Consider the following 16,503-nt stretch of genomic DNA (forward strand, 5'->3'; position numbering starts at 1 on the left):
CATACTTTTCAGTCAAGGCATGCTCATTTCAAGATGGCTCCTGCAGAATTTTAACAAAATTTTTTTTCAAAATAAATATGGTGGACACATGCTTTTAGTTTTGATTAAATTGCTGCAAGCTGGCATGTAGACAAGGTGAGTACAGGGCTCAGAAGGAGTTACCCTTTCCAAAGCTGAATGCATTTAAAATGAAATAGTGGGTGCTATTTGACTAAGAGGCAATGACTGAACTCACTATAGAGAAATGTGTCACTAAAGCACAGGCCAGCTAAAGTTATCCTACCAGCCCTTAAACACTGTAAAGCATGAGTTGGCCCCTTCTATCTCAAACCAAACTAGCCCCTCCAGCCTATTTACTGCTGTCCAGCTAGTCACTTACTGAATGCTCTGCTCCAGTAAGTCAAACCACCCCAAAACCAGTCCTCCTCCAGTTCTTGACAGAACTCTTGTTCCCAGTCTTTCTGTAGCAAACTTTCCCTTGATACAAGAGGCAGTATTATACTTTGAGCTGGGTCTGGCTTCTTGGCCCTTCTTGCCCAGCTGGTCTGAGCTGAGCAGCCATAGTTTGTGTTTGCTGTGTTCTCTTGTTGACCCAATTACCTCGTACAATGTGTGTGGCTACTCATGATAAATGTAATGAAGGTGACTTTTGCTAGACATTGAACTTTAAAAAAGCGCCAAGGAAGGCCAGCCGGGTTCTGGTTAAGTGCTGTGTTCTGCCAGCCTTCCCAGCCATGATGTGAAGTTTCACTCTCTGCACCATGGTGGGTTTGACAGTGGACGCCAGGCTCAGCCGCTCACCTAGGGTATGGAGCGATGGCAGCAGGGACCTGAGCCGTGATTTCTCACATTCCCACGGCCATATTTATAACTTCTGACCAGTCCACTTGAAAGACCTGTCTTGGTGTGGAATGTGAACTTTCTTTTTCTACATTTGAACATAATTCACACGACAGGAAAACTGTTTCTGTTCCAGCTATGACCAATGCACAGGATATTGAAGTAAGAGAATACACTGCAGTAATTCCCTAGCTTGCCTCTGAGCCGGTTGGAGCCTAAACATTACAGAACTCAGTCACAAAGCTGCATCGTCTTAAGTAAATGTTTATTACAGCAAACATGATCTAACTAGATGTAGAGAATATTTAAGTAAAAATACACCTGGGTGCAGTTCATTTAGGTTGTGCTGTGTACAACACAGAAGTTATCAGCATTCTGGATATCGTACTTTCTTCCTGTATGCAATATAGTAAGATAACTACATAAAACAAAGACTTGAGGTAATGTACTGCAGACTATCATGCTAAAGTGAAGCAGGTAGACGTGGTGAGTGATCCACTGTCTATTAAACAGGGAGCAGCCTTCCTGTCCTCTTGCCTACATTATGTGTTACAGTATAATTTATATACACACATTTCCTGAAAGATATGCTTTTACTGCAGGCTTCCCTCTAGGGCTACCTTTGCTGTCCTACCCTTATGAAGGCAAGGATTGTTGAGCTTTAGCAGTTCTTTAAATCATGTAGTATTTACCTATTTGTAATTACTTTGGTCATTTACATTTATTTACGCTTCTTCCTCAGCTTCACTAGTTTTATATGTCTTTTTACATCTATAACACATGAATTGTATTTTATAGCTCTGTACCAGATAGGAATACCTGTCTGCCTTCATCTGTGGGTAGGTGGCCATTGTTCAGTTTGAGAACTTACCAGCTCCCCTGATAAAATATTTTATTATGTTGCTACCCATAGAAGGGAAGGAACTGTGGGACAGCTGGATGGCATACTGTGACAAATGTTCAGATTTTCAAAACTGTTTATTTTAATAAAAATGCAAAGCCTGCAGTTTAAAGAACATATGAGCAAAAAGGTTAAATGAATCTTAAATCCACAAGGTTAAGTTGTTCTTAAGTGAATTTATTTGTATTTATAAAAATGCATAAAGTAAGCTGCAGGAGGTTCCTGGAATAAACAGTATTCCTGTGGCTTGAATTTCTGAGTAGGTTATATTTGCTTGCTAAATGCTTTCAGCTAAACTTAATGGCTGCATCCCAGAACTGCACCTTTGGACTGCTAGTGAGCCTTGGGTTACTGTGGTGTCAGAATAGATGCACAAATGGCCACTGTCAAGTTTTTTGAGGTCAAAGCCTGAAGTGAGGGGAATTTTATCATTATGGGAGCAAATTTTTTTTTTTCTCCAGATGAATAATGGTGCCCATCCTTCTAAGTATTAAATGACAGTTCAAGTACAAAATCTCAGGAAGAGAATTTTCTATATTTAGAATGAAATTCACATGGTACGAGGAACTCCGGTGCAGCTGAGGACCTTTCCAGCTACACGAAGCAGTGAGACAGGCAGGGTTTTCATCCAGGATTCCTCCTGCTGTAGGCTGCCGCAGCACTATTTATGGGGGTTTCATGGGCAGCCTTTGCAAGGAAAAGGGAGCCTGTGTAGCAGTGGGTGAGCAGAGCAGTATTCACTGGCCGGTCTTTCTTCTTCGCAAGCGAGTGGCCAGCCAGGGAGCACTGAGGTGTTGACTACCCTGGAGAAAAGCAGGCTAGTCAAGCGCTTCTGCTGTCTGGTTGTTCTCAGCCACTGGAGTGGCCCTTTGGACATGATGCAGCCAGGACGTACAGGATCTGGTTTGGGAGCTGGTCAGATCCATGGCAGAGCATAAGATTTGGGAGGTCACGGAAGCGGAGTACAGCCCATTTTCCTTGAACATCCTCTCTTAAATAGCAATAATCCCAGGTCACCAGACTCTCAGAAATGAGAGCATTAGTGTCAGTCAGAGACCGAAACTGCTTCCCTCAGTGGGGCTGGTGGGACTTAGGCATGAGAGATCAAACACTCAACTCCTGTTGGATGCAATCGGGGAGTTCTCGGTCTCTCGCAGTTCCTAGTCCTAGGTCTGTGCCAGAATAATCCCTCTGTTTTTTCCAGATTTCTAAGAATTTGCACCCATCAACCGTAATTTCCAAATCTGACTGTGGTAAACATCCCATGAATAAACAATACGTAAGAATTACTAACCAGAGCAGTGTTTTTCTATGTGCAAATCCCAAACTTGAGTCATTACATCCTCACACTGTGTATAATTAGGACAGTAAAAAGGTATGCACGTAAATGTTGTAAGCAGTAATAGCTGTTCACTTCTCATCCTGGAATTCCGGTTGCATTTTTCTGATTACTTCCAAGCCCCTCTACAAAACCCATACAATTACTGCTCTTACTCTTGTTTTTCTTCATGCTTTATTCTGAGCCTGGCTTTATACTTCTGACCTTGTAAGATGTGGAACAGCGCTGAATCAAACATGTAACATTTCACTTAAATGACCTGAAGACGGGTTTATCTGTTTCTCCAGGTGGTCTAATAAATAGAGACCTTTCATCACTTAGATGCTTATCACAGCTGTAACCACACTATTTCTCCAGCCTTCAGTATAAGATCTGTTGTTAAGTCATACATTAATTTACATTAGCATCCATGGATGTTGATTCCTCGAGATTGTTGTCTTCCAAGCTTATCATTGTATGTCAGAATGTGCAGACAGTTTAACCTAAAGGGCTGTTGATACCGACTCATCTTTATTCGAGTATTTCTTGTTTGTTTCTTGAAACTCGAATGTTTCAAGCACATGCAGATCTCCACAGTTTCCATAGTTTGTGGTGGTGTTCAGGATACACATACATTAAATGAGCTGGTCCTAAATTTCCTTGTCCCTTTTCTTATTTTTTTCAGTGTATTCGGAGCTTTCAGTGAGGGCTGAGTATGAAAGTATTAATACCTTGTAACTGAACACCATAGAGTCAGAGTGCATGTGTAACTTGGGTAGGAACCTTTGAGGTAAACGAGCTAGCCGAGATACTGATAGGAATAAGGACTTTTCCTTAGATTTGCTAGACCCTCTTTAATGTTACCTGGCAGCCACGCTGTTCACATGCCTTCGCTGACCCTTAACTCTGTAATTCGTTCATTCTCATGGAGAATGACCTTAACTTTATTAAACTTTCCATCGTCACTTGATCAAATGTATGTTTTGACAGTCTGCTTCAGGTTTGGGCAGGAGAGAGATCTAACTTCCTGGCCATGGGTTACAGCATGGCTGACATTCACTGTTGAGGTTCAAAAGCAAAGCATCCAGGTCACGAGAGCAAAACCTCTTTCTTTTGACTGATTGAGTACTGACTGCGTGCAATTAGGCAGTTTGAGGAAAATCCTTCTCCCTTTCAACTTGTTCAACCTGTCTTCCTCTTGGTAAAACCTTTAAAAAGGAACGGCTGTGTAGCATCAATTGGTTTTGTTTCCAGTTTTTCCTACGCGTTGCTTCTAAGGCATGTGGATGTGTCACAGCACTGACAGTACCCGTTCAGGTAGATAGGACGGCAGGGCATGGGCTGGCTGCAGAGCTGGGAGTCTCAGCACAGTCCTTCAGTCCAGCACCTTGGCTGTGCTAACGACTTAAGTGGGACATAACCTCAAGCAAGTCTCAGTGTGTCTTGCCTTCTGCATCTCATTTACCCTGCTAGTAGGATAAGGGTGATAGTGCCAACCTGACATTTCCAAAGTGCTTTGACAGCTACTCTTGTGAATGGTTTTCATATCAATGTGCATTATTTAAATGTTTGTTAAATAGAAAGCATCAGTTTTCCTTTTACACATAAAGCACAAAGCCAGGTCTTGCTACAGATACTGGAAGTCTTAAATTAGGCTATAGGTTATTCTACTACGGAGAGACTGGGCTTCAATAAAAAGCTTTTCTTTGTAATGGACTCTAGAAGCAACATAATTGGCTTATTAATAAGTGAATGATTTTACTCCTTCTTTCTGCTTCATTGCCTACTGCAGAAAGATATAGGCCGTCTGGAAAACAAGCACATCAAACTCACCATTTATCAGGCTTGGGTATTTAATTTGCCTTCCACCTTTAACTCCACTAAGTAGATGGTTTCTGGAATTATCAGCAACTAATAAAAAAGCAAATTTTACTTTGTGCAGTGAGTTATCCAATACAAGCAACTAACACATCAGCTTTATTTCAGTAGCAATGAACACACAAATCTAAGTGCAGAAGGAAATCACAGGTTCACTTTCTGGTGAAACAAATCAAGCTGAACCCATGAAACTTTTTTTTACTTACTGTGTAATTTGGAGACAGAACTGAGAATTGCATTTTCAGCCCTCTATGTAATTTTTAAAAGGAACGATGGAGGTCCAAGCTTAGAAGGCTGCCTGCCCCAACACGGTATTTTTATTCCCTCAGTTCTTTTGCATAACTTATACATATGTACAACGCACAAGCTGACATGAAAAGCTATTTTTTACAGAAACCCTTATCACTGTCAAAATGATGTTTTCTGAATGTAAGAGGAGTCTTCTTTGCATAGCACATATGCAAGAAGTATACAAGTAATTTCTGTTGGAATAATTGTAATCTAGAATACGATAGTGCTTTATGTGTTTGACAGTGATGAATTAAATAACGTAACAGCATACATAGTGATGAATTCTGAGGGGACAACAAAAAATCTTTAGGTATTATGAGAGCTTTTTCCCTGTGTTTTTCCTAAAGCCATCAATTTGGCTTCATTTTTTTTCCTAGATTTTCATGCAGTCATGATCTTTGACACAATTTTTTTAAATGTGCTACAGAGAGGGGTTAGGTGTTTCTATTCATTCAACTACACTGACTTTTAAGGGGTTTTTTTTAAGGTACTGTTTCCAGTTTAGGCTCCTGTTGTGTTTAAAAATAAAATAGGGAAGATATGTCTCTACTCTCTCACAAATGGAAACTCGGATAACTCCAGGTGGCCCATTTGAAATCCAGCAGGGTTACAACAGCCCACATACAAGCACAGTCAGGCCTGCTATACCTATTCAAATCAAAGAATGTAATTTATATTTAATACAGGTTACTGAAATGAATTTATTGCATCTAAATTTCATTGTTTAACATGAATTATCTGTACCCTGGCTTAGAAAAAGACCATTGTTCTTTTAAGTGCAAAATGTTAAAAAGATACTTGTTCATTCATTACATGAGGAGCAGTCTGCATTTCAGATAAGAAACTAAAACAATAAATGTAATCATTATCCAACTACAATTTAAATTAACATTATTTGTTCTGGCTCCTCTGTATATCCATGACCTTTACAAGCCTTTATTTATCACACATAACAAAAAACTTACACAGCTAATTTTGCAGGAGTCAACACTGATGTATTACTGATTGTTTCTCATTTTAAATGATCGTGCTACCTCCTTAATTAAAAAGATGTCTGATGTACATGGGAGAGTTTTTAATTTTATCATGTAAAAGGGTTTCTGATGGTCATTAGAGAACAAAATACATTCTTCCTTCTAAGACTCAGTCACATGTACTTAGCACATCTATATGGAGTTACGGAGTTAAAGTTGCCTCATGTGAAAGAGGATTACATCAGCAGAACACACTTCAGTAATTCATTGGGGGCTAGATCTTCATTCCACCCTCACACTGTATTAATTTATGAGTAAGGAGATGTTTTTTTCTCATGGACTGTCCTCTAAATACTTCTGTGATGGGACAAGGACAATATAAAACCTCACTGGATAATGCAAAATACCTGGATACATGGTTCACCATGCCTAGACCTTGTGCTGTGACTTCATTCATCACCCTGTATGTGTCCCTATGACCCATCTCTATTGTCGGTGTTCTGCTGCCATGCAACCCCCTCCTTCATCATGAAGGAATTGCTGTAGCAAACTTTTCCTATAGCTGAAGCCAAATGTAAGGTGATCATGCTCACCATGCTGTACGTTTGTGGTCCCTCAGCCTGCCAGAGTCAGTTGTGTGATCTCCAAGAATAAGGCATTGGGAGCCCTGCATTCTATGTTGGCTCTGTGACAAACAGCCTATGAACCCTTAGCAGCCTATATCTTAGCACGGTCAGAACTGCGTATAGATTTTTAACAAGCAAATAGCCAAGACATTTTTCTAGTTCCCCATGTGCCAGCCAATGTAACCCACAAGTCAGTGCCTAACTCAGAGTTTGGAGACTGCCAGAGGACAGCAGTTCCATTTTGTGTCAAAATCTTGGGTTTGTTTCCATTAGAATGAAAACATTTTTTGCATGTTTGCAGAAAGCTTTTGTAGAAATAGACCAGAAGTTGAGTACACTAAACTAGATTACACTGGATGCGATGGACATGGTCAGGCTGTGTTGCCCAGTGGTACATGATTTGGCTTGAAACAGAATAGCCTCAGCAGGAGACCTTGGGGAAAAACTACACCATGATTATGTAGAGGACTAACCTCTGAACCAGAGGTCTAATGCTAGTTCCCTCATTCAACACCTTCATGATTGACTCGAGTCTGAAAAGATACCATCCTCACTGCCCAGGTCCCTGTTACGAGATGGTAGCCTTCCAGTGTCCGTTACCCTTCAGAGCCCTTTTTTGAATGTGGAGAATTAGCCCTTTTCAGAAGGAGAAGCCTGTGCCAGGCAGACTGCTGGGCTGTTCCAACCTGACATTTGTTACGTGGCATGTGTCCACGTGGGTAGTCAGGACTCAAATGGATAAACCAGTTCTGCTTTCTGGTCTGGTGATGGAAATGCCCCAAACACTTGCTTTCTTGAGTTACAGCAAGCAGTAGAAGTGGCTATGTGGATTTTTTTGCTCTCTTTAGTGAAATGCTCTCCTGTTTTTGTAAAAGCCTCCCACGCTGCGAAGAAATAAGCATTGCTATCTTCTGCTTTTTCACAGTTGCAACCAAAGTAGAAGACTCTCGCCCAATGCAGAGACCTCCAAGGAGACCACGGAAGCCCAAGACATTAAATAATCCAGAAGACTCTACCTATTACACTCTAATACATGTGAGTTTAGCAAGTTTTTGTGGGCTAAAAATGCCAGAAAATTCCTACCTCAACTTTCTTTCTGATTGCCCAATTCCCTATATTAATTTCTAATGCAGCATAAAAGCTGTGCCCTGCTGAAAGGAGGCAGGCCACAAACTTCACATTTCAAACTAGACTTGAAATTGAGGTTCAGAGTTACCCTGATTAGGGACCTAGGTCAGGCCAATTCTTACTTTTGTACCTAAACATATGTACATTCATTATATGCATAAGCAGCATTTGCACTTCAATACCCAAATTAAGTGCCTGGTCTGCGTAGTTTCTTTGTAAGTCACGGGAGAGAAACAGGTTTGTTCGGAGAGCTATTTTGAGCATCTAAATTAGTGCTCAATCTTGCAGAGGGAGCAAATATTAAAATAGGCTGTATTAGTATGCACACTGTAACTTCCTTTACAAATGTGTCAGATTGTGATTATGAAGGAATTGGCAAATACCAACAGCTCAGGAGACTAATGGATTTGAGTGTCTCTATATATAGCCTTTGGTCCAAGTTCAGCTGCCAAGGGCTGCTTTCCACTATTGACTTCAGTGCCCTTAAATATAGAAAAAAAGGCAAGAAAGTAAGCAGAAAGAGAGAAAATGTAAAAGCAGCTCAGAAAGCAGTTCTAACAAAAAAGCAATTAAACTCATTTGCTTGAGGTGCCTGCATCTTAGTGACCTATTTTAACAGCCACTGAGAGCCCAGCTAATAAACTAACCGTAGCAATTGCTTCTCCTTTCAACAGAAGGTGTCACCAGGACCTTTAGGGAGAGTTGTGTCTGGCATACCAAAAAAGACAAATATGGCTATGTTTTATTATGGGGGCTTTGAAATAACACAGCTTTGGAACAGTGATATTCTGAAAAGAAAGTATATTTTTAAAAATAAATTGTCATGTAAGAATAAGATTTGTTTTGTGAAAGCAAGATTGGTGAGATAAAGGACTGAAATGAAAGGCATGACACTGAATTCTGTATTAGGAAATTTCTGAGGAGAAGGGTAATTCTGAAGCAAATGCATATTTAGAAAGCTGAGACTATACAGTGAGGAACATGGTATTTTCTGAAAGTTAATTTGTTACATGGCCAGCTCCATATCAGAAAACAGCCATCACATCAGTGCAAACAAAACCTGCAGTAATGCCAGGGAATTTTGAAACTGATTTTTAGCAGCAGTTTTTCAAGGTATTAATCAATATTACCTTCAATTAGTTGTATTTTTCAAGAAGGTGCAAAAAAGAGAAGCCTGTCTTCCTGACATTAAGTTCACTGGTAAGGGAAAGGTTCAGCATAAATGTCTATACACTGAAGCTTAGAAAGGAGACCTACTAGTTCTTAAATTCTGAGACCTCGGGTAAGTCATTGAGCTCTAACTTGAGATACTTGACGGTAGTCAGCTTTCCCAGCTATTACGGATTTTCCACCTTACTAAAAACCTCTGTGACCTGCGGGTATTCGCAGATGATTATCAAGCCCAGATCACCTGAAAGTGAAGGCACACAATGAGTGCCTTTTTTGAAAAATTTTCTCTATCTTCTGCAAAAACAGGTATTTCTCTCTATTAATTAGACACCTTCCATTCTCACTCATCTCCTTGCGTATCAAATGAGCTAAAGGGGTACAACGTATAAATGAAGCCTGACAATAGCGCATTGTTCATACAAGGCACTAAAAGTTTATTTTGGGGTATATTTATTTAAATCAGCCTACCATTTTGCAATTACATGTCTTGTCCATTTGCCTGCACACTGAAGTCCATCAGGACTACTGAGAATCAGTGACTTTAGAGTCACTAATTCTAGTAAGTTTTCACTCGTTTGCAGGAAACACAATTAAGACCAAAATTAAGACCATCTGCACTTAAAAATGCTGCTCTTGAAGTGTGATGCATTAGATGCTGCAACATAGCATTGTTTTGGCTGTAGGGACAGAAATCTATTAGAGATAAGAAATTATTCACATTCCCTCTGAATCTTTTCTCCTCTGCATTTCTAGATGTCTTGTATCCCAAAGGTGCTTTTGCCACCTCGTATACTGCTTTTTAAATGGGGCCTTTGTCCATTTTATTTTACTAAAACCTGTGACAAGACTGCATTAATGAGAATAGGATTATGCCTGCTCCCACTGAGTTCCCTGTATTCATGGAAAATCTCATGGCATCACAGCAAATTTGCCTCAGTGAGGTAGTGTTGTCAACTTCATTAAAACAACTATAGATATTTGAAAGTTTTAGATCTCCTTTTTTGTTCTGATTGCAATTACTTTAGCTTTTTTTCACAGTATGGCAACCGAAATTTGGGAGTAACAATGCTAATCCCATTCTCAGTCTCAAAGATTCTGAGAAGAGATTTTTCTGGAGCACTTGCTCAGCAAATTAGATTCTTTATATTTTCTTTTAATGAAAAATATACAACACTCTCCCACCTAACATATTGATGAATTGTATCTTTGCATAAGCTTTCCTTTCAGTATTTTTTAATTACTTTGTATTTTCTTAGAAATCAATACAAGATGAAAAACGGAAACCAAGAAAAGAAAGGTAATTTTTGTCATTATCTCACTATTGTCATTTAGTACTCTAGAAATAGTTCTTAGCTGTACTTCAACCACGAGAATAAAGCATTAAAAAAAAGCATGGTAATTTGGTGATTCACAGGAAGGACATTGTATACAAAGTTAAAATATGCAATTTTCAATGACAAAAATCCATTACAGAATTCAGTCGTTCAGTTTTACCACAGCATGGCCCTTTACCATGGCAACACAAGCATAATAATAAGTTAAGATAAGGTCCACATCAAAGATAGTTCTGACACAGAAAATAATTGAGGGTGCTTAAAATTCCAGCCAAAGCAAATGAGCAACCAGTTCTTTTTTGTTAGCAAAAATACAAACGCTGTTAAAATTCTCTCCTACAAATATATGACTGTTTGGAAATAAATCATAAAAAATCAAAACAATAATTATTAATAACAGGTAAAGAAGAGTAGCCCTTGAAATTTCAGCCAGAAGTCTTTTCTTCACAGTGTAACTAACCTATTTTGATGGATCACTGCAGAAATAAAGCAAGCAATAGATATATTCTGCCCTTCTGTATCTTAGATCCTTACATGCGCTGTAGACCTGGTTCACAGCTCCTGACATACATCATAGCTTTATTTTGTGTTTCTATACTTAAGCTTTTTTGCTGCTCCCCAGTGACATTGCTATGGTACCATAGCGTGCATGCTATGGAAGCCCAGTCATAGATGCACGATGAATGGCCTCTTAGCACTATCCTCGGCTGAGGTTGCAGAATACAAACTCTGTATCTAAAATATGTATCTTAAAGGAAGTTACATGACATTATATGCATTTAATATGTGCTCTCAGCATCTAGCTTCATTCAACCACAGTTTATATTGCACTTGATTATGCCACTGCTTAAAGGATTCACTTAATGTCCATGTCCCCTGCGTCTGGTCTGTTACAGCTCTTTTTCTGATGTCATTTGGATCCTGAAAAAATTTCACACCTATTGTTGTCTCCTGTTTAGCCAAAAAAAAAGAAAATTAAAAAATCCAAATCTAGTGGTTTCTCTCATTTGGCCTTGTTAGGTTTCAGTCATCTTAAATCTAGTTAACCAGTTCCATGACTGCATCTTCTTTCATGTGCTGACTCTGTATTAATAGAACATAGCAACTGAAATCAATGAGTTATTTCTGGTTTCTACCAATGTGAGAACTGAATTATGTATTTCTTTTTTCGAGTTGCTTTTAGGATATTATTTTTTCCCTACCCATTCCAAACTAGATGTTGGGATTGTTTTTTTCTGTACATATGATACCCTGGATAGCATTCATCTAACAAAATAAGAGACATCTGCATTATTGACACTGATATCTGAACTAGTTGCTTGAGATTCTTCTTGTACTCAGAGAAGTAAAATAGTCATCTTTAGGAGAATGAGTTATCTCTTCCTCAAAGAGATATCTAAAATAGGTCAGATGAATTATACCTTTACAAATGCCTCCCCATTGAGTATAATGGCAGACCCAAACAATTTCAGTCATATATATGTCCGCTTTATGAACATCTAAAAGTATTTAGTCTTTCAAAATTCTCAATATCTACATCGTACAGCAGTTTTCAGAAACTGATTCCTTGTACTTATATATATTATTCCTTAGATCCTCAACACATAAACACAACTAATAATGATATTTGGTTGCCTTATTTTTCAATGTTGAATATAATAATGAAAAGTGAAACTGTTAACTTAGTATACTTATTTATTGACAGTCTGAGCAAAGTGCTAGATTTAGATATCTACTACCAAGAAATTTCATCTACTGATTCCACCTCAAAGGACAGCAGTTCTACCACAAGAAAGAAGAGACACCCAGCTGAGCGCAGGACTTCAATTTTAAGAGCTACTGAGCGGTAATTCATACAAAATAATAATAGGAAAAAATAAATGTTGTATATTCTTGTTCAAATACTCAAAAGAGTCATAAAAAGAAAGATACACTTTCAAATTAGACATAAATCTATTTTTTTATTCATGGAATCTTGCCAAATTATCTTGTAAAATGTACAGCTGAAAATTTACCATCTTCATGCAGCAGGGACAAATGCTAGTATGATTGGTGTTCAGCCTACCTGCTAGTTTTTGGCTTCCCAAGTGCCAGATGAGATGGACAGACGTCCTGCTGTAAATCTGTGATCTAAAATCAAACTAAACTAAAGCAGAACCTAAAAATTGTATTTCTGATCGATTCGATTTTAAATAGGGTGGATGTGCGCTGAACTTTCTGCTTGCTTTCTGCAGATAAGACACCAGCTTGACTGCCTCCTTTTCCTGCTGTCCTGTAGCAGCATATGTGTTTACAGCTTGTGATGGACACCACCAAGGTGGACAGCCAGGAGAAAAACCCTAAAGGGAGGAAGGAGGGTTTGCTCTACCTCCTCTCTTCCCATATAGACTTCATAGAGGGTGACCTCTGCTGGGCTCAGAAAATTCATATTTTCACTCTTGCCAATGCACACACACACATGGCATGTGCAAACACATAATTATAAATCTTGATACATTTGAATCTTCTTGTGTCTTCATACATGTAAGAAAAACTTGGAAAATATCTAGGTCAAAGGCTTAAGGGAAACACTAAGCCTGGGATGATCTCTGAATTCAAAAATGTATCCATAGTAATAGAGGAAATTTTTTTAGAACGTTTTGTGCCCCTTACGTATTTTATTTTGGGCATTTTTTCAGGTAGGATCTAAATTAGTTTTAGGAAGGTGTTGTGATGGTGTGGAATTAAAAATAATAATATCAGGCAACTACCATATAGTTTACATCCCTCGGGAAATGTGGCATTTCTAGGGTGGTTAATTACACCAAATCTTTCACCCTGAGGTCTGGTTTAGATGGGTAAGAATTTTGCCACTGAGCTTACTAAAAGGAATTTCTTACCTTTTACTGTGTGCTGCTCTGATTACATCCTAATTAGACATAGTGAAAAAATTATGTGTAACTTAAATTTACACTGTTACCTCTGAGGGCAGATGAGTGCAATTAATAAACATTTCTGCACTTCATTATCTCTCAAATGGGGTCACCTGGATCTAAAGACCATATAGTCATTTCAATCTACAGAAGTGAAGCACTGAGTATTTTTTATTTGGCAGTTTACCTTTGATGCTGGTGTAGGACCAGTGGTGGGGTACACCTTTAGTGTAGAAGACTACAAATTTTTGTAATTATTTCAGAGTAATAACCTTTTTAAATAACTGAGCTTTATTTTTAATCTTGCTCCATGGTAACACGTGGTGCCAAGTCACCATTCCAGCCTGTCAGAGGTGGCTTGCAAAATGCATCTGAAAAAAAAAAAAAAAAAAAAAGGAGAGATGGCCACTTACAGTGAGCTCTACAGGCAGGTTAAAAACAGAGCAAACAAATTTATGCCAACTGAAAATCTGGTTCAGTAACCATCAGGCAAACGCTACTGCAAAGCACCCCCATGTTCTCACCCTATTTATGTCCTTTTATTATGTCCCCTTCGTAGAAGAACATGTTGTTCTTCTGTGTTCATCTGCTTTTAGTATACAATGTGTTTGTTCCAAGGTGCCTGCTTTATGCACCGCAGGAAGAGGCCTAGCAAAGTCAGTTGATTTTTTTTCTTTCTCCCTTTATTTTTCCCCCTGAGGGAGGAGGTTAAGCAGTCGATTAGGAGAGTTTGCCAAGGTAAATGTTTTGACTTTAATTTCTAAAACACTTCTGCGCTTAATCCCTAGGTCGAGGGTTGCAGAAAGCCCCCTGGAAGAGAGTAAAACCGAAGATAATCCCTATGACTACAGACGACTGCTGCGGAAGACCTCACAGCGCCGGCGCCTTATCCAGCAGTTCTAGCTGCTGCTGCTGTTCCTGCTGCCATTTGGCTTTTAATAGCATAATCTTTTTTATCATTTTATACCATGTGCTTCCTTTTTCTTTTTTTTAAATCTCCAATGTTTCAAGTTTACAACATGTGTGTTCACGTGAATATGAAGTACTGTGGTTTACAGCCCAACACCATTGCAAAGGGACACTGTCATTCACATATCTCATACTTTAAAAAAAAATTAATATAAAAATCAGCTTTCTTTCAAATACCACTGCTACATCTTAAAATTATTAGACATTAAGCAGCTTAAATCTAGTTCACTTTCCTCAATGTATATTTCTTTCTTTTTTGCATTTCATCAGTCTCATCCAATTAAAACAGATCATTTAGTTCATAGTTCCCTGGTTAAGCTTTCAAATTCCCACATGCACCTTCAGAAAACCTTAGTTATTGTTTCTAATAAATTGTTTTACAGGAAAAAAAATTACAAGAACACCATAGGGGAATTTTTGCTTATTTTAGGTGTACAGTGCCCAAATTTGGGGATGAACTGTTTGTGGCAAGTGTCCCTCTAATGAAAACAAACATGAATGATTAATTGGGTAGCATACTATGGCAGTTTATTTCATTATTGACTTTACTGTAAAGCTACTAGCCAGTTTTAAAGGTCAATACTGTGTGTATAATCTTTATGTTGGAGATGTCTATTTATGGGAAGTATATCCACCTCTGAGCTTTGTGACTAAGTGATGAACTTTTAAATCGTGTTTGTTTTGTTCTCCTTTGCATTAGATTTTTAGGAATCTTAATCTCTGGGGTGCCAAGAAAGGAATAGAAATACGCTCTCTGGTTGATTGCTGCCTAGATGTAATGATCATTCTTAATCAGTTCCACTAGAAATTAAGTGGAAATAAAAGCAATAGCCACTGTGTTCAAATTTTCCCCTGATTCCTTATTCAAAAGACTTTATTTCACAGAAACCACACAGATAATTGCTGCAGTTCCTTTCAGGATTCGTAATTGCATGTTCCCTGCTGCAAAGCAAGAGAAGGTAAATTTCGTGATGCCAGTGTAAAGGCCTGATCCTGCTCCCTTGCTTAGCTCTCCTAAATACTACGATTGGCAGCAGCGGCCAGCCACAGGGGTTGGGTTTTGTCCGTTACACACACACACTTGGCCCTTTCCCCAGAGAGAGGTAACCATTGCTTCCTGATCTGTAACTAGTCATAAGGCTGTGCACCGGATTAAAATTCGCTGCAATGTAAAATTTGCGATAAATTGTTTAAATTCCGAAATCTGTTTTGAAGTTGCTTTCTCATGTATTACTAAAATGGTGAAGTAAATAAAAATGCACAAAGTAGTGATACGGTTGGCTGTGTCCGAATTACACCCAGAACTGACGAAACACTGTGGACTGGGGCATGAACGAGCAAGGCAGGGAAGAGCTCACAGCAGCCTCTCGCCGTGGGAAGCCGGAGTTACCACCTGCGTTTCCTTAAAGTCGATGTGATCTGGGAACTGGAATGGACCTGTAATTTCACACGAAGAGATGCCTAGGCTGGTTTTCTTTTACTTTCCCACCGGGGCAGTGTTTTAAAACACCAAGACATTTCCGTGAGATTTCACGAGGGGACAGCCCTAATAAACATGGGGGTGCACGCAGAGAGCGGAGAGAGATGCCCCCAGCCGAACACAGCCTGGGAGCCACCAGGGCCGGGCCTGGCATGTCCAGCGCTCTCGGCAGGGCCAAATCCTGGTCTGGGGTGGTCCCGCCTGCCTCCCTCCGAGGGTGAGGGCTTGAAATCCCTGCCGTGCGGGAGGAGAGGCAGCCCCGGCAAAGAAGGGCTCCGTGCTCCCGCGGAGAAGCGGCTGGGTGGAAGGTGGAGGTTTGGTCGGTTGCCTGCAGAAACGACGTCGGGGAGGGGAAGGGAGCGGTGGTTTTCCTCCTCTTCCAGTCTCCCCTCCGAGACCTGCTGCTTCCCGCTGGGCTGGAGCGGGCAGGACGGCTCCGCGGGGCTCCCCATCGCCGGGGCGTTGCGGGGAGACCCCGGGAGCGGCGCGGGGGGTGCCAGGAGAGATGCCGGGGTGGGCAGGCGCAGGAGCCAGGGGCCGACCCCAGACAGCCGCCGGGTCGCTCAGGACCCCTCCCGCCGCCCCCGCGGGAGGGCAGCCGGGACCCCTCTGCCCGGCCCGGGAACGGGGATCGCCCCAGCCCCGCACGGGCCCCTCCACCAGCGCCTTCTCCGCGGCGGCC

General features: G+C 40.2%; 1 protein-coding gene across 1 annotated transcript in view; it reads left to right on the forward strand.

Moving 5' to 3' along the window:
- MYO3A (myosin IIIA) overlaps nt 1–14,275 on the forward strand; it is a 126,144-nt gene extending 111,869 nt beyond the window's left edge. Inside the window, exons 31-34 of the mRNA XM_010562842.1 lie at nt 7,754–7,863; nt 10,383–10,423; nt 12,166–12,306; nt 14,161–14,275. Coding sequence (XP_010561144.1) covers nt 7,754–7,863; nt 10,383–10,423; nt 12,166–12,306; nt 14,161–14,275 — 407 coding nt within the window. The remainder of the gene's footprint in view (nt 1–7,753; nt 7,864–10,382; nt 10,424–12,165; nt 12,307–14,160) is intronic.
- The last annotated feature ends 2,228 nt before the right edge of the window (nt 14,276–16,503 follow it).

The sequence above is a fragment of the Haliaeetus leucocephalus genome, unplaced genomic scaffold, assembly GCF_000737465.1.
Source record: "Haliaeetus leucocephalus isolate CR32 unplaced genomic scaffold, Haliaeetus_leucocephalus-4.0 Scaffold0, whole genome shotgun sequence".
In the NCBI taxonomy this organism is placed as follows: domain Eukaryota; kingdom Metazoa; phylum Chordata; class Aves; order Accipitriformes; family Accipitridae; genus Haliaeetus; species Haliaeetus leucocephalus.